General features: G+C 42.7%; 1 protein-coding gene across 3 annotated transcripts in view; it reads right to left on the bottom strand.

The window, feature by feature from the left end:
- The window catches only part of LOC110977024 (Na(+)/citrate cotransporter-like), a 21,970-nt gene extending 3,510 nt beyond the window's left edge, over positions 1-18,460 (bottom strand). The window contains exons 1-12 of one of the 3 annotated variants that reach the window (XM_087133397.1): positions 18,154-18,460; positions 10,079-10,278; positions 8,790-9,055; positions 5,650-5,779; positions 4,581-4,696; positions 4,234-4,416; positions 2,762-2,881; positions 2,557-2,643; positions 2,166-2,270; positions 865-962; positions 474-598; positions 25-186 (exon numbers count right to left, since the gene is read on the bottom strand). In XM_087133397.1, coding sequence (XP_086989523.1) covers positions 25-186; positions 474-598; positions 865-962; positions 2,166-2,270; positions 2,557-2,643; positions 2,762-2,881; positions 4,234-4,416; positions 4,581-4,696; positions 5,650-5,779; positions 8,790-9,055; positions 10,079-10,276 — 1,590 coding nt within the window. In that variant the 5' untranslated portion in view covers positions 10,277-10,278; positions 18,154-18,460. Of the gene's footprint in view, positions 1-24; positions 187-473; positions 599-864; positions 963-2,165; positions 2,271-2,556; positions 2,644-2,761; positions 2,882-4,233; positions 4,417-4,580; positions 4,697-5,649; positions 5,780-8,789; positions 9,056-10,078; positions 10,279-12,276; positions 12,600-13,601; positions 14,121-18,153 lie in introns of those variants that run through there. The other 2 variants (XM_087133396.1, XM_087133398.1) reach the window with 2 other exon arrangements.

Below are 18,460 nucleotides of genomic sequence, written 5' to 3'. Positions count from 1 at the left end.
AGCTTACCAAATTGCTGAACTTACCAAACTAGCAAGTATGGGAAGGAAGATGGTTGCTGTAGCAGTGTTGCTGGCGACTTCCGTGAAGGCAGCGATAATGACGGACACCACTAACGTGATAGCAAAGGGAGGGAAGCTATCCAGCGCAGTGAACCGCTCACCAATCCAAGCTGACAGACCTGACACCTGGTTGTTGAGGTAGGGGGTTAAATCGCTATAGTGAATTCAGGACTTCGTCTCATGGCGTTTTAAACTTCAGCTACTTACAGCACACCGCCTGTATCAATTCTCTCCGATCGAGGTCACACAGAGAAGTGATTATGACAATGAAATTAAACCATTCAATTAGAAATGAGACATTCAAGTATAGTGTCCATTCAGAATACAAAGAGCTTGTTTTATGGAAGACATGTACGATGACATGCAATGTATAAGACTTGAGTGGGCAGTATGCTACGAAGTTGCAATATAACCTTGCATGCTTCTGCCAGCGCAAACCCCCCACCAAGGAGGATAATCACAAGCCAAGCCATCTTCTTGTGAACGATTGGCCACTCAAGAAGGGCAGGACAGGGCCCTTTTTCTTCCTTGAGGTCTTCTGCAAGAAAACGGAGAACAAGACTCACAAACTACCGATAAAGAATTATTCATTTGTTATATTTGCTGATAAAAAATAAGCTGCATCTTTTTATCGTTCAAGTAATTTGTGTCACTTTTAGTTCCGTGATCAAATGTAGGCATAACAAGAAAAAACATTGTAATTTCAGTAAATATAACCATCAATATCAATTTGTGGTCAATTTTTTTTTGTTGCAACAACAACACAAATAAGAACCTGCATATGTTTAAATCAAAGCAGCAAACCTTTCGAGCTCCGGCCACACAAGAATTTGGGCATCCGGGACGGAAACATGAAGAGTAGGATAGAGACAAATATCGCTGTAGTCGAGTCGGTCACGTAACTGAAGGACAGAGTACGACAATCTAGTGAGATGGATATCGTACCGACTTCTGTCACCAAAAACCACTGCATACCAACTTACATTATTTTGCCAGCCATTCAGTAAGGGAACAAATATATGCTTTGCCGATCTTAGAGAGTTCTTTGAAGATCGGATAGAGAGAATGGGCTCTTATAGTGGCCAAGCCAAAAGTGACGGGACACGATCAGCATCCATTCCACTGAACCGGTCTGAAACGAACGCTTCAAACATATTATTCCCAATCGCACAAGTATTTTGACTCGCCAAGTCAAAATAGGTTTTAGAGAGTGTAAGTTCCGAACAATTTTGTTCAAAAGTTTCATTTTTAAAAACCCTTCTAGTCTACCGTATGTTCCTCTCTGATTAGCTATAGAAGGACTCCTTTATGGAGATTGATGCGTGGCACATATTGCGTGAGGTGGTGAACAGCAGTGCTTTAGGCCAAAAAAGTCTCCGGTTTCTGATCAGCGCAAGCGTCGCCGTAGACCTGCGCGTCGGCAAAATAAAGAAAAACTGTTTGGAATAAAACGAAACCGATGTCCAAAAGCTGACAAACTTGCTTAATCGACTGGAATCCTGCGACTGCGTAATTTTAAAGTGTTTTTGATGGGGTGCGGTTGAGTAATATGTACAGTAAAGGAGTCCCTGTAGTTCCCCATAAATTTAGTCGGGCACATTTATTCGAATGAAGTCATTTCTGTATTATACATTTACATCTGGGAACCAGACAAACGAGGTGGTCTTATGTCCTGTGTACATGTACAAGCTGAAAATTTTTTAAATAGTAAAAAGTGCAGGGGCCAGTCTACTTTAGTGTTGGTAGCGGCTAGCGTTACGTGCGCATCCAGTCGTGATGGACATCGCGCGTTATACGTACATCATTGAAGAAAACAAAGTGAGTGTAAAAAAAGCCGCGTCGCGGCACCATTTTTGAAGCCAGCTCCTGACCAGAAACCGGAGCCTTTTTTCTGCCCTTATTAACCGTTTTTGAATAGCCACATGAAAGGCTTTCGACAAGTAGTGTTGTAGGCGTGGATAAAACTGTAGTAACGTTACACTAAATTACGTTTGGCATAGAAATAGTTCTGTACAGGAGGAAGTAAAAACACTGTTTGTGGTTTTCTCAAATTTTGTGTAAAAATCAACAACTGTTTTAAACTGAAAGAGAAAACCTGTCAATACCCATCGGGGAAGAGCGCAGACCAGCCGGTCACGAAGCCTGGTTTACGGCTTATCCACAGCACAATCAATAGGATGAAATGGCCCAGGACACCTTTTTCGGCAAACCTGGTAGGAAATATACAGGCATGAAAATTCGACAATTGCGGATACCTTTTGGGAATGAACCGAGAAAGATGAGACAAAATGCGAAGCAGGTTTGCAAGACGGGAAAGGTAGGTAGAGGATTCAGACCACAGGTGTCCAGATGCAGAACAAATGCAGGTCTGGAAATATCAACGCTTACCATAGCATTGGTTCTTTTCTTATCATGCTCTCGTCATTAAAAAGTCACAGGAGCCAAAAGAGACAAATCAAAGTGCTAAGCCAAGAAAAAATGAATATAAATTCTTACGACATCGGTCCAAGGTCCTTGTAGGCCTGACGGATCACTTTGGCGGCGCCCTCGTGGTCGAGTTCCTGGCCCAGCTTCTTGCAGCACCTAACGTAAATACAAGCTGCGGAATAAATGCTTCAAAGGCAAACTTGCTCTATGAACATTTCTTGATCTTGAGGCCCTGATTTCGTATTTTATAGACATGGTTCCCAACAGCACTCACCAGCGATCCACGTAAACAATCTGCATCCAGATCCAGCTCAGAAGCAAGCAGAGCAGCATACCAGGCGCGGCATACATCATCCACTCACCAAAGTTGACCTCAGCCTCGGACCCGAACAAACTGCAGTGTGGAATGCACAACCACCAAGACAGTTTAGACTGCGTCACTTACATATTAGGGGGCTTGTATATTTATGGACCTCCCCCTCCCCCGTTTTTTGTCATTTTTATTTTGTAAATCTAGTCAGTCCCCCCAAAACCAAAGCCACAATGCTCTCTTTATTGCACTGACCCTATTTTGGAGAATTTCCAATTGTAAATTATGAGAAAATGTGACTTTCTTCCTGATAAACCAGCCAGGAAAATTTGAATAAACCATGTGTCATGTGTTAAAACACTCACAGTTCCCCTCATAATTTTCCAAAAACGTAAAACCCTGCCCTCTTTTCACAACATCAACCCTACAGTCATTGAGCATGACGTCATAGTCATCTACCAAGGTGAATCCAAAAGTTCAAATGTAGGTCTTCCTTCTTTTCAAGGAACGGGGCCCCCAACATCACCAACACCACGAAGTAGCACTCAACTGCACTTCCGTGCTACTTCGTGAAAACCGTGTTTACAGCAATATCGGTTTCACGAAGTAGTATTCGTGTGTTTTGTCCATATAGCATGGATAAAAACGATTTGAAAGGTCTAAAATGATTTGATTCACCCGTAAATATGTGACTTAACTAGAAGATGCTCTTAAAACTCGTTTTAACTGTTTACATTAAGGACAAAGTCAATTCCTGAAAACAATTCCTGGATCACGTGCCACAAGCACCGAGTGCTACTTGTGAAAATGAAAATAACACATATCTGTAAAATACGCACTGAAGCGGCGCACACATCTATGGATGAGCAATACTTCGTGGTGTTGATGAGGAAATATACAATCCCCATACGAGAAAATATCATACACGTGCGAGCAAACTTTATGCGGTATAACTGCTTATCACCCTTTTTTCTTGTTTCCTGGTGAGAAATATGATGCGCTCGCTGTTCTTTTATCGTTGTTCTATTATACAAAGACCACACAACGCTAATCGAAATCCTATAGCAACAAAATACTTATCCATGTGCATAGTATTAATATCGAAGTCTACCGGTACGCGTTAGAAGCAATAGCCTTTATACTTCCTGTTTGCATTCAATTTTCCTCTTGTATGTTTCCAGTTGTACATATTGTCTTTGTGTAATCGAACGTCTTGCGTTGAAATGTCATTCTTGAAAATTTTTATTTCCAAGAGTTACTTTTCGAATTTGAAAAAAAAGTGAAATAGCCGTGACATTGTAACAACTCACTTTCCCTGCAAAAAGTGTAAAACTGCTTGCGTTATTGTACATTTATGAGAAAATTTATTTATGAGAAAAGCGTTGTCTCGTGTAGGCTAACGTGCTTTCTATTCTCAAGACCAAGTTGAGACTGACCTGCTAACCTGACCAGCCAGTATGAGGTTTGGACCTGTGCCTGTCAGCGTAGCTGTACCGCCGATGTTGGCAGCGTAAGGTACGCACAGCACGATGCCTTTGCAAATGAGATTATAGCGAGATTCTTGCTCGTTCTCTTCCAGCAGGTTACGACGGTAGATATCGTGAGGTTGATGATCAATACTAGAAATGAAATAAAACGAGTATTAATTGAACTGGATGAAATGGTAACAAAAAAACAGGCAATCCCAAGGCCACTCGGGTGTTTGCGAAGTGCATTTCATTTCCCGACTCGAAAGCCATGTCATTATGCACATTGACCTGAGACTTTCAACCTAATGACCTACCTTCCCCTAACCCGAACCTCCTCCATGGCAATGGCTTCCTCTCCTTCCTTGTCTCTGTGGGCCCGCCCACTTCTGGTATCTGCATCACTGCAGTCCTGGTTGGTGTTTTCATCTTTCTGCCATTATAGATATATGATTTATTTATGATTAATTAACTTTGAGACTACCCAAATTTTGAGCACGACCTTGTCTGGATTTAAATATTGACAAGAATATAATATCAAATCAGTGCTCTGAAATATGTGATTGCCGAGCTTTCGGTAACTGGGTACCGTCTTCAGGGCAAGCAGATTAAGTTCTGAACTGAATCCGCTTGCCCTGAAGAAGGTACTCAGTTACCGAAAGCTCGGCAATCACATATTTCAGAGCACTGATTGGATTTTATATTCCTGTCGATATTCTGATCACGGTGCTACGCAGCCCTTCCATATTTCTATTGTCTGGATTTAATTCGTCTCCGTAATATTAGGAAGAAAACTGCATACTTTCTAAAGTATCTGAACACACGTGCCGCAAAGATTATCACCAAAAAATGGTAATCCGTGGTAATCGAATGACGGCCGCGTGCTCTGCGTTTTGAATGTTCCACGAGCGTCAAAAGCATAGACTAGAATAATCTAAGCTCAAAAGACATAATACCTTGCGCGTGTGCGCACACACACACGAGAGGCAAACTGCCGTTAAGTCAGCTGCTAAGGAAATTGCTCGGTGAAAATGTATGATACCTCAATGTGTTGTGATTTGTACTGGTTTTATTAAATGAAGTTAATTAAAAATTGGTTCCAAGTCAAAGGTTACAACGGTTACGTCTCGGCTTCACAGAGAACTATTTACCCCTCCACCTCAATCATGACTATGACATCAGACAGCATTTGTCATCATCATCATCAGACAAAGGCACAGTTTGCTCATGGCCTCCTCCTCAGATTATACACAGCAGTTGTCGCAGGTGCCGCTCCCACCAAAGCAAAAATTATTTTGCTGCTAGTTGCTAGTCAGCACAATCATTTCCAAAAGAACTTATTCTGATTAGTTGCTTTCTTATTTTAAAAAAGGATATAATGTCTACCTGTTTCAAGTTATCCTTTTTCAGTTGCTGTAGCACAGCTTGCGCAATCGGCAACATCATGGCAGTGGTGGCGGTGTTACTAATCCACATGGACAGGAACGCAGTAATGAGCATGAAACCTAACATCATCCTACAAACAGAAACAAATCAATATAATCGTAGGTATTTCCAACAATATTTTGTTATGTCCTAGGTCAAGTCAAATCTCATTAATGTGTCATAATACACACAGAGCTGTAATTTAACTTTATGCTCAGACAGCATACCATAAAAGCTGAAAATTCCATATCTATTAATAAAACCCATGTGACCTCTAGAACGTCATTGTTTCGTCACAGAAACTTGACGCGCCCGCCAGCCAATGGCAGCGTGTGGTCCAAAATAGCGCTGCCCATGTCAACGACTGACGCTCAACAAACGCCAGTATTTTGCGTTATCCGAAGCTTCGATCAGCAGCGAAATTTTGAGGATGCGAATCAGAGCGAAAAAACGACCCACAATAACACCTGTGGTTGACCTGTCGGATGAGGGCCCCGTTAAACCATCTTGTGGGGTCTGCCGACTATGGAAGCGGCTATTCTGGAAGCACAGGCCTCGAGTATCTCCGGCTACAACATCTTCAGTCGCAGGGATCAGAAGACTGCCCGCCCATCGGCAGTCCATGTGGTCTGTCAGCCGGATAGCTGGGGTGCGAGCGGAGTCCGGAACGGGAGACTATCTCGTTACCCAGGGCTCCAAGAGCCCGTCACCGGTAGAAAGTTTGGAAGTCATTGACATCACTGACAAGGGAAACGTCACCATCGAGCAGGAAGTAGACCTGATGCTTGATCGGCCAGACACCCTGCCAAACTTCTGCCTTCGCGGAACTAAGATCTGCCCGCCAACTCCGCCGACAGTCGGCAATGAGATCCTGCTGGCTCTTGGCAAACCTGAGAGCGAACTCTCGGTGGAAGAGGTCACCCAGATGATCCACATCGGTGAGGAGCTCAACGGCTTACTGGCTGAAGTCAAAAGCATGTCGCGCCAGATGGACCATCTCATCTTGGAGCAGGAGCGAAGAAACAACTACGCCAAACTCCAGCGTGACACGCGGCATTTCAGCTTCGAGGGCCCGGCCAGGGATCCCCTGGCTGAGGACGATGACTCCGTGGACGTCAGCGACCACGGGGATGACGACAAGTCCGATACCATCTCCTGGGCATCACCGTTCACACCGGAGCGGCGGCATGCTGACAAGAAGACCATGTCTGCGCGCCCACGAGTCGTGAGACATGCTTGGGTGTGAGTACCATCTATACCAAGATGGTGTCGGCAATAAGGACAAAACTTCCAGCTTCCTCCTATGAGCAGTCCACTGTCACCTGAGCCGAGATTGAGGCGTTCCATCACCATTCACTCTCGGTTTGTCTTCAGACGAAGCAGCTGGCCAAGGACTGAGCATTCGAGGAAGCAGACAACTCTCGGGCGACCGGGAAAGACCCAACGACTAACACTTAGACTTGGACAACGACGCATCTGGAATCATCTGAACATCAGCGGTTCCCATCTTGGCGGTACGACTACAAGACCGGGTCGACCGACTCCGTCAAGCAGTCTTGCAGAGGACCTAACATCTCGTGTTCAGCGTCAGATTCCATGACTGGACTTTGACTGTTTTCTTTATGAGTGAAAATCATTTTCCCTTCAGCAGTATTCCGACCAGGGTCGAGTCTGAAGAGGCCAGGGTGCGATATAACCTCTTATGGTGTTTCTATCGTGCCCGTTTATCTCCTCTTCATTTCGGCTCTGTCTACTTACAACTGCAGGATTCCATCTCGAGTGAGAGAGACTGATTTCCCCTCAAGCTACACTGCTTTCATTGTTTCAGTCTTTTTAGAAAAATGGTTCAATAAAACATGTCAGCATGGAAGCTTAAATTTTTGCTTCAACCTGTGCAATTTTGTGACGTGTTGCTCTGAAGATTTCATTCAAGTAAAACTGTTACTCTGAAAATATTGCTCAAGAAAATGTGGACTTCGAAAAGAAAGCTGAGCTCACACTACACACAATTGTGAGAGTAGGGTGAATTCAGTAAGGTATCTTACAATGAATTTCACAAGTAATCTACGATGACATCATAAAATTTACATTTCAGTTGCCAAAAATATTAAGGGATCGTGTAATAGATACATTTTACCTAAATTGCACCTCTGTGTCTTAAATTAACCTTACCTTCAATTTTTGTTGTGCTATAGTTTTATCTGTATTTGGGGGCTTTTTAGTTTTTATGCCATTAATTTGTATATCCATAAGCCAATTTGCGATGTAATCCGAGGCACTGAACCTCAATGTCGCACTTATTTGTGCACACACAAAATGCTACACTTTTCGTATTTCACTATCGAAGATTTCCATTTAAGTGTAAGTACAAGTATCCAGCAGTAGGTTAGGAGCAACTTTTTCTCTTGGGTTCAAAAGTTGAACATGAAAACACACAATCTGAACAGAGTCTTCCTGGATTTTCTTCACACTAACAGCGCCCTCACTAGTCTAGAAAAGCTTGGTCAATTTTGAATTTTTCAGAGCATTAATTTAAATTTTACTTCACTTCAAAAAGATTTCAAACACTTTTCATACATTGAAGAAGGGTTTAAACATGCACAAAGGTTATTGGAAGAAAAAAAATTGCATCGGTCCTTTAAGATTTGAGGAGAGAGCGGTGCTGTAAATTTTTAGAAAAATCCAGCGTTTGCCAGTAATTTATGAAAATTCTGGCATTTTACCTGATTATTTATCAAGTAAACCTGACATTCGTTTGCTTAAAAAAGTCTCAGTTGCAGGCGTCATTAATTTAATCGCACACGCTACTTCAGGGCATTATACAAAAATCAATAATGAGGAAGGTTGGAAGGAAAATCAATGACGGTTGTTTACAAAACCGTTGATTGGCGAATCATTTTAACACATGCAAACACCAGCAGTAATGAAGAAACTGTGGAAGAAAAGGGCAAGCAAACGGCTTCTGCAAGTATTTCTAATGCATGTGTAAATCAAAACCGTCCAGGGTCGAGTTGGCAATAGAATCGATGCTGTCCATTTGTGGTTCCCTTTCCCACTCAACACCCAACCCTGATTATTTTTCCAGACATTCCCGTTCTCACCATCTTGGCTTGGACCCCACCAGTATCAAGACAGCCAGGGCGATCCTTCGGTGCAGGTTACAGTCCTCGATGGCTACAGCCACCATCAGGCCGCCGAAGAAAAGCAGATTGGTGTCCTTGAAGTATTGGACTGCAACATCCTTCGCCGGCATGACCCCGAAGAGCGGGAAGAGGACGAGGGGTAAGAGAGCCGTCACGGCCAAAGAGATCGCCTCCGTGCACCAGAAGATAGCCATGATCAGGATGCTGTAGGCCGTGTAGCCGATCTGCAGGTAACGACAGCATAAATTGAGGTTCACGAAAGACTTGGGCCGATATTCATAAAAGCCTGCTAACTTAGCAGCTAACTATAGGCTTTAGCAGCCTGCTAAATCTATAGTTTTCTGCTCCGTGGTTACCAACTATAATTTAGTAAAACTTTCCTAAGAATGTTACCAGCTAGTTGGCAGCTAGATATGTTAAGCACGCAGCTAGGACATGAGCTAGTTCTTTAAAGCCCCTAACCGAAAAATGTGTGTTGCATGTCAATAGGATATAGTGATGTTTTGGATGTGTTAAATGACTTTTAGGAACAGCAGCCAACTAGGCTTAGCAGACTTTTATGAATTGCAGTGTTTAGTTGTGCAAGCTCAAGTATACCTCTCGCCATGTTCGCTGCTCAATGTGTAACCCACAAATGATTCAGTTGCCAAATCGTGACTAACACAAACCCCAAATGCAACTCTAACGTTGGCAGCCAACTTAGCAAACAAAGTTAGCAAAGTTTTATGCATATCACTTAGCTTCCAACTAGGCTTAGCTATGAACTAATTGGGGCCATTTTAGCAGCCAACTAGGCTTAGCAGGCTTTTATGAACATCGGCCCAACTCCCTTTACCTCAAAGGACTATAAAGCACTCTGTCATGTACCTTCACCTATAGAATAAACATGTGATGTACATGTACATTGTACAAGACTAGAAGTGTCCAATGGATGCCAATATTATTGATATTACATTGTACAGATCAGCACACGTATCAGGTAGATTGTGACTTGGTCTCCGGAATGGTGGGGTTACCAGAGCAGAACGCCCCTGGCCTCTCAAAATAGGTTTATTTCAAGCGCAAGAAAGTATTCACTACCCCCCCCCCTCCCCCTTGCATAATTTTTCATAACATTCAATACTGTGTTTGGCACTAGTATTGTAATGAAAACAGAATCTCTCAAAGTACTGGTGGTTTTGAGCACAAAATATCGTTGAACGTGTGACTACTTTCTCTCATGTGTTGATCTTCAGCTAAAATCTTACAGAATTGTTGATGGCGATAGGGATTGGGCACAGGATGAGAGGCACCAGGAACACGATGATATATCGTCGGTTTCTCCAGAGCAGGGCTTGCCGGCTGGGCGCAGGGGGCGGGAGCTCTGCTGGCCCATCCATGTCTTGCTCCTCCGCTGGGCTGACTACTTCTTCCCAGCTCGGTGGAGGGTCGACGTAGGAAGTCATCTCTAGGATTAACAAGACAAGCAATTTGCTCAGTATTTCAGAATTACATAAACGCTATACAACTGACTGCTGTTACTTCTTGGTACCCAAATTAACAGTGTCTGGACATGTAACAGTCTGTCAGGTATCAGTATTTGGTGGTATTGCCTTTGCTCTTGATGACAGCACTGATGCGCCTCAGCATTCTTTCCACTAGTCTCTGACATTCTTTCGGTGTCATAGCTGCCCTCTGCTATGTTTGATTACTTGTGGTCTTGCATTTTTTTGTTTCTGTTCCACAAGTTTTCAATTGGGTTTAGGTCCTGCAATTGAGCAAGCCAGCTCATAATCTGGATGTTATGATCTGTCGTCTATGTCTTAACTGACTTTGCTGTGTGGCAAGGGGCGTTGTCCTGCTGAATAACCCAATCATCAGAGTTGGGTAACAGGCACTGGGCTGATGGATGGCAGTAGACTTTCCTCCAGATCTTGTTTGTAGGTGGCCTGGTTTATCCGTCCTTCACATAATCGCATCAGTCCAGTTCCAATCTTACTGAAGCAGCCCCATATCATTACAGAACCACCATGAAATTTCACCTGATAGAGGAATCAAACATTCAGGCTTGTAGGCTTCCTCAAACCTTCTTTTCACTATCACATGGCCAGGAGTTGGAAACAACTGGGAATTAGACTCATCGCTGAAGATGACTTTAGCCCAGTCTTCAATAGTCCAATTCTTGTGTGCTGTGACAAACTGTAATCTGCTCTTCCTCTGCTTCTCATTGGTGGGTGGCTTCTTCCTGGCCTTGTGTGACTTCAAGCCAGCCTCCAGGAGTCTGTTATACGGACTGTCCTTGATGAACATCTCACAGTTATTGAACTTTCCCACACCTTCTGAAGGTCACTGGAGGTCAATCGTCGAATTGTCTGGCGTGAACGGATGAGGCCGTGGTCACCCTGAATGTCCTGCACAGTAGAAAGCTGTTTCTCGCCTCAACCTGGCTGCAGCATGGTGTTTCCATACTCCTGCTTTTTCTTTGATACATTGAGCATTGTCGCCACCTGCCGGTCACTAGCCTTCATCCCGCAGAATGAGAATGGAGTTCTATGTTGCTTTGCTTACCTCCTTAGTTTTAGGCATGGTTTACTGATAATTTATTTGTTCCTGGTAACTGTCTCAGTGTGAGTGAAAACTGTGTACCACAAAATCACAGTGTTCTATAGTAATTTTTTTAAATGATGTTTACATTATTTATGTGACATTCGGATACTGTGCTGATACAATCGGTTGGAAAAAATAATCATCATAAAATGAGGCTACTGACACCGCTGAAATAATATCTAGGCAGCAAATGGATGATTTGTTAGGCCTACCATTGTGAAGTTCTAACCTATATCAGTTACCAGTAATTTGCATATGCAGTAAAACGGCTTTGATATATCTGTGAAAAGTGACAAAAACATTAGTGGTCTAAGACCTTTCTTCCTAGGGCTGAGTGTCCTATTTCTTGTGTCCTATGTCAACCGAGTAAAAACACCTTAACAGACTTTACAAGATATTGTTTGAAAGATCCGGAGGTCAGGAAAATCCTGATGAAAAAAACCCTGAAATCTGAAAAAAATCTTAACAAATCCCACTCTGCTAGAGTAGTTGGGCCCACTTTGACCGGTTTTGTCAGGAAAAAATGCTACTGTCGGCAGAAACGATCTTGAAGAATGAAGCCGAAAGCAAGTTTCGCGATGCCCCCTCCCCTTTAATGGTCTAGCAACGCCCATGAGCATCTCAGTACCGACCAATCACACGCACTCAAGTCTCACGACAGATTTTTCCGAGTTGAGGAGCTGGTTGAACACCGTACCGCAGATTTTATGTCTGTTGAGTTTGTGGTATTAAATTTACTCTAAACACAAAAGAGAGGGAACAACAGACCGTAAAAGCCCACTTAACTTGTAGAAAATGAAAGAAGACTTCCAAGTGTACTGTGTTTTGTCCATGGATAAGTCTCCTTTCCAAAACAAACCTGTCAGGAAGGTTCTTCCAATCCACTCTCCAATGAGCAAAGGGGAGCCAAGCAACTCGAGCAGGAAAACAGCAGTTTACGTTGGAAGGGTCAATACCGCTTAAATAAGTTTCATCCACACATTTGCATGTATACGTGCGGGCGCGTTGTGAAAACTGCAGGCCTGCATATAGTATGCATACCAGTCTCCGCGTACTGCCCGCCCTTTAATCACGTCAATACAACTTGTGAGGCGTGTAGAACATTGCAAATAACGTTGCCAGTCTTGTTTGTCGTACCATCGGGTGGTGGTGTTTCTTCCTCCAAGTTTGTTTAACAAGGGCAGCGCCGAAAAAGGGCCCTGTTGAAAGAGTACAAGAGGAGTCCCGACACTGAAGAGTGCGCAACGCTGACTGAAATTTTGTATTTCCTCCTTCCGTCATTCACAAAAGGTATTGTTGGCCGTCCTTTTGAGACTGCCAATTGTGTTTGCGAACCCCTTGCTTCATTGCACAATAAGTATAACGGACTTGAAATAAACAAAATTGATAGTAAATAACAACAGTTAAATATTATTAGGATAATATGATTCACAAGCAACAATCTTTTACAAGTCGCTGAGTGTAAAAACCATTCAGCAAATGTTGATTAAAAAGGGATAGTATTCTTTGAAATTTGGCATCTCGTAATTCCATCAGGGGTTAGAAACGTCTGCTCCGTCTCTGTAAGTTGACCTGATTCAGGCTTGAGTTTCCCAACCATCCCCCCCCCCATGTGAAAGACTCGGGTTTGATATAAATGTACATGTACATGTCCCTATCTTTTGCAACATGAACATTATAATGCCCACTGCGAAGTCAGACTTTTTAAAAATAAATTTAGTTCTATCAGTAAATGATCCAAACTGATTCTGGACGCTCACTGCAGAACAAGTCAAGCCCGGAAAATGGAAAATGGCGCAACAGAGCATCGCTCACGCACTGAGCCAGGAGCTCTCCGACCAAAACTACCGTACCCTCTGTCTCAAAGTTTGCCCTTGCCACGTTACCAAGGTACACACATACATGTGTACACATTTATAACGGGTATTTTTGTCACAAGTATAAACCATATTTGCACCCGTATGATACCCGTGTTTGCGGAATAACAAGCCGTGAATAAAACCAATACAATCAGCTTCGATGAATGGGACTTAGAGGGAACATGCCCACACTGGATGCTAGTTCAAACAGTGGTCGTGGAGGTGTTTTTGTTTGTTTGTTTATTTATTTATTTGTTTTTTCACCGTTGTGGTACGGTTGCTGACTTGCTAAGTTACACGACACTCCTTCGGACAATAAACCTACCTGCATCGAAATGAAGGGGAACAGCCGCGTATTCCACTTGAGATTTGGTATCCATTGCTGACTTGCGCTTGTGAGAGAGCACTTGGGTTGTTAATAAGAGAGAAACGGGTTGTTGTATGTTGCTGTACGACCGACTGGTTAATACAGAAATTGTCACTTAAAATAGGGGTTGGAATAGTTTGGTACAATAAAGCTTTGAGGACACATTGGGAGAGACTTTGTGTACGCAGTCAGCGTGTGACCAGCATTGTCATGGGTGTGTGTGTACATGTACAGTACATCTACACACACACAGTTCAATCATTTTGTCAGGGTATGATCCTATGGTAAGCGCTCACCAGACTCACTACATGTAACGTACATGAGTGAGTTCGCCTGTGTTGTAACATGGTATCTGGTCACAGTAGAGTGGGTCAAATCCCAATGTCATAAGTGAATGCACGGGTGCACTGTTTAGTCACACCAGCAGGTAGATGGTCCCGAAGACGAGGCGACTTCTGCTGCCTGAGCGCACGCGACCACTGGACTGTGACATTACCAACACACTGTCGTAAAAGTTGGTACCTTAATCCTGCCCTAACTTACTCTTTATGATGGGTTGTGCGGTTTTTGTCATAAAAAACGAGAGCTGGGGGGGGTTGCAGGCTGCCTTGGGCAGCAGCCCACGTTATTTGCGGTCAGATAATCGCCATAGTTGATTGGTTAACAAAGTGAAATGGGTATAGCAGCAGTGACCGGTCAACACAGAATGTTGTAAAGTCACCTCCACAGTATTGACACAGCATTTCCTGGAAAATTCGCCAGAAAACAGACTTTTTAAATAACCGTCTATCTACCCTTCATGTCAGATGGGGCTGGTTGCCGGTGGAAAAAAAGGGGATACGAGTGGGCTGAAAAAGGGAAGTGAATTGCCTCGCCGGATTAACCGTGTCAGACGGGGCTGGTTGCCGGTGGAAAAAAGGGAGAGCGAGTTTGGGGTGGAATTTTCATTCTATTCAGTAAGTGGCGCATGCCTAATAGGAGGTGACAATTCGATTGAACCTGTAGAAGTACCCTTTTCGTCGCAATTATTTCTAACATTACATTCACTTCTACACATGAAAATAATGCTAAATATACCTCTGATATCAAGGAGATATGATGATGCCGCTATAACATCTTAGATAAGAAGATGGCTTCAAAATGTCTGTAGTTGTAATCGCCAGCATGCACTTCAATGTTGTTACTGGGAAAACGATGTAATAAACATCACTTAAAGTTTACCTTTGCCAAATACTGAAAATTATCGGTAACTGTCACATCAATATAGAACAGCAGAAGTGAACAACTTAAACATTAGGTTTTTATTGAATTTACATTCCCAAACTGAATTAAAAATTAAATAGAGTTTAAACTGATACGGCGGAAGTTAGCTACTTGTTTGACATAGAGTTCAGCTGATTTTTCTGTCACGGTCAACATTGTTAAATTATTTGTGATCTTTCAGATTCAAAAAGAATGAAACAACCCTCAAGATACACAAAACAGGAAAGTTTCAGACTTGGAGGCACAGTTGTGACATTTCATGTAAATGACATGCAAAAACTACCCAGCAATAGTTGCACTAGCGCTTACATCCCTGTTTTGTATTGGTCTTAAAAGTCCGTTCTTTTGATGACCATGCTTGAACTGCTAAATGACAAAATCATTGAACAGTGACAGCAATATTCATTTATGCTCTCTTTTCAACGTTTCTTACATTTTAGCTTGTAATTCACTTGTTGCATGCGTACTGATATTCACCGTTCCATCGAAATGTATTTCATGAAATTTTAATTTCAGCATTTTTCTTTTGTTATCCATATGTTTGTACACAGTCCATCCCACGAAATAGGCCTAAGGGTTTCTATTAAAGAAAGTGTGGGTTTTAAATTACCGAGCCGAAACCCACTCCTATTTATTAATTTATTATTTATTATCAAACAATACCACCGTGCATGAAAACGATCAGTCAAGTGAGGAATTAATAAGTAGTATTGTTTGAATTCACCGATGCATGTCGGGTCGTATCCCTTGGCATATTTTTCCATTTCTACGCATGCTTTTATTATCCTGCATTGTTTTACATGCTCAGCATATTTTTATTTGCGACAAGAAATTGTTCTAGCGTGTCCTGTCAATACTCAACCCTCCAATCAGTACATAAGTTTGAAACAAGATGCAACACTACCTCTGTGCTTAGGATAAAGAATAGCTAACTCTTGCATTCATCTCAACTTTCACAGTGGCAGTTTGTCTTCTAGGAGCAAAGAAACCAGGCAATAGTTGTCGGAGATGCTCGATTATTTCCATGAAAACATGGAAATGCCGTGCAGAGTTACCCTGGACAATGTCATCATACAGAGAAAATCCATCCCTCGATTCTATCATCTTAAAAATAGAAATTATGTCGCCTTTCATGAAGGCCATTCCAAGGAGCCACGTTTTCATTTGTTTCCCCTTTCTGCAGGCTACAGTCAAAGCCACACGTAGTAAAAAATATTTTTTCTCACCAAAATTAATGTCGCGTGCAATGCCCATGACACTCTCCCTCTGCTGCCGTAATCTTTTGGCAATTTCTCTGGATCGGCAGTCACAGTTTCGGGGATCTGGGTTGTTACATTTTTTTTTTCAATACCGGTAACTGTCTTATGCAATGACTTGTTGCTTTTCCTCTTTTCGCCTCGCTTTCTGATGTGATGTGGAAGTGCACCATTTCCAACTTGAAACTCTGTAGAATGGCTGGATTATGTTCTATTTCTGCAAGCAGGGGATTGTTGTCGGGGAATTCTCTTGCAGGCTGCTCACCATCACGTGCTTCTCCTGTCCGGAGGTGACCAGCTAATCAGTCTCATTTTTACCTTTTTGTTCTTGCTCGTTTTGTATGTTAGGCGTAGTGTAATTTTCGGCTGGTTTATCATTCATAGGCCTGTCTCGTGGTCGCTATTAAAGTCTCTACCTTTTGGCTCATTTGCAAATGAAAGAAGACGTATACATCTTGATTTTACAGCATTTAGTACGTTGTTTAACGTCTTCTGACCCTGCAACGCTGCTATCGTTCCGGAGGGAATTACCTCCAAACAATAAACTTAGAAAGGCTGTCAGCGATATTGCTCGTCTTTGACGTTCTCCTTGCCTAAATAAAAAAATTTCCCTTGCAACAAGTCCTTGATTTTCAAAGTGTCAAATAGGGGGCCTAGTTCCAACCTTTTTTTGCGTCGTCTTCGATCTTGATCAAGGAATGTGAAAGTTGATCCATTTATGGGCTCCGCATCAACATTATTACACCAGTAATTCCAGTCGTCCATGGAAAAGTAATGACATTTCAAACAATTATTATGCCCATTGATCCGCTATAGCTCTTTCCCAGCTGAACTCAATAACACAAAAGACAGTCATGAAGCTTAGATCATTGTCGCAAACTGTAACCCTTTCCAAAGTGAGCGAATTCCACAAAGGAAACAGCTTTTGTTGAAGCAAAAAGTATACAACATAATGAGATAAGGAACTAATAAAGTTGGCGTTATAATGTTCATAAATTTCTGTGATCACGGTTAATTTGTAAATTTATAAATACAACTAAACGAAAACAAACAGGATGAGTTGTGACAAACAAGGGTGGGGCAATCAAGCTGGTGAAAATGTTGGCAAAAAATCCCCGCTGCATGAAGTTTATTTTACAGTAACTGTCCACACCCATGACGAAACATCATGCATTTACATTTTTTACAACCGACAGAAAAGTGGAGGGTTAAAACGAGAAGAGGTTGAAACGGCCTTCTGATACCATCCTGGTCACCGACATAATCAATGTTCACTGTGAGCATGCATAAACACATGTACTGTATAGGGGTGCAGTGTCCCAATTCAAGGAAAATTCTCCGCCAGGCCGAGGCGCAGAAAAAGTACCCGCAGAGATTGTTTCAAAAAGAGGGGTCTGTTTGGGCCAAGAAATAAAGGGAGTGTGTCAGTATGGCCCAGAATTATCTCTGTAGATTCAGGGGCACTCATCTGCGGGCAAAGCAGACAAAAATGGGATTGAAAATTAGTCAGACGAGCCCCAGGAAGGTGAGGGATGTCATTTGAAAAATGGCCGCTGGGAGGGCTTGGCAACATTCACTTTTGGGGGGATGAGTTTGTTTTGGGCGGATAATTAAAAAATCCATTGGTTAACCTACTAAAAATTGAAAATCAAATGAAATCTGAAGGACCAAACAACACATTGATTTTTGTTTGAGAGGCCTCAGGGACTTCAGTTGCCTGCCATGGGGCTCCAAACTTGGTTGATTTTACACTATTTTCAATGGAGCTTGAATTGGTTCAGTGCACCCATAGTGGGTTCAGCATACACTGCGGTTTCAGCAGTCACCGAGTCTGAACTCCCCTGTGGCTGCCGAGTTAATTGAACTTGGTTAGGAGTAGATACCTGCGGTCTGACAGGGTTTCTGCACAAACCCCTTGTGCAAGGGGTTTTGTGTAGAAATATTAAGGGTACCAACTTCTACAACAGTGTGCTGGTAATGAAGCTACTTACCTTAGCGAGCGCCCCTAATTCCTTCGTGTGTCAGAGCTGTTTAGATTTAGAATTGCGACATGACTTTCTCAATTGTTGGAGCCAAAATGGTGGATTACGCGTCAGTGTATATGTACATGGAAAATTGGCGCACAATAGCTGCAATGTTGTACTTCACACATCATGAAAAGCCATTTTGGTTTCAAAGTCGGAAGTTGGCGCGACAGCTCTGGATCAGGTAGCTATTATCATAGATGCCACTGCATCGTTTATTGCATCTGCTCCACCTCTAGTCGTACGCCTGCAGAGGGTCTCCCCAGTCCGTAAG

Source organism: Acanthaster planci, linkage group LG02 (genome assembly GCF_054643075.1).
Source record: "Acanthaster planci isolate LZ-2023a linkage group LG02, COTS_SCS, whole genome shotgun sequence".
Taxonomy (NCBI): Eukaryota; Metazoa; Echinodermata; class Asteroidea; order Valvatida; family Acanthasteridae; genus Acanthaster; species Acanthaster planci.
This window is presented reverse-complemented; position numbering and strand designations above follow the sequence as displayed.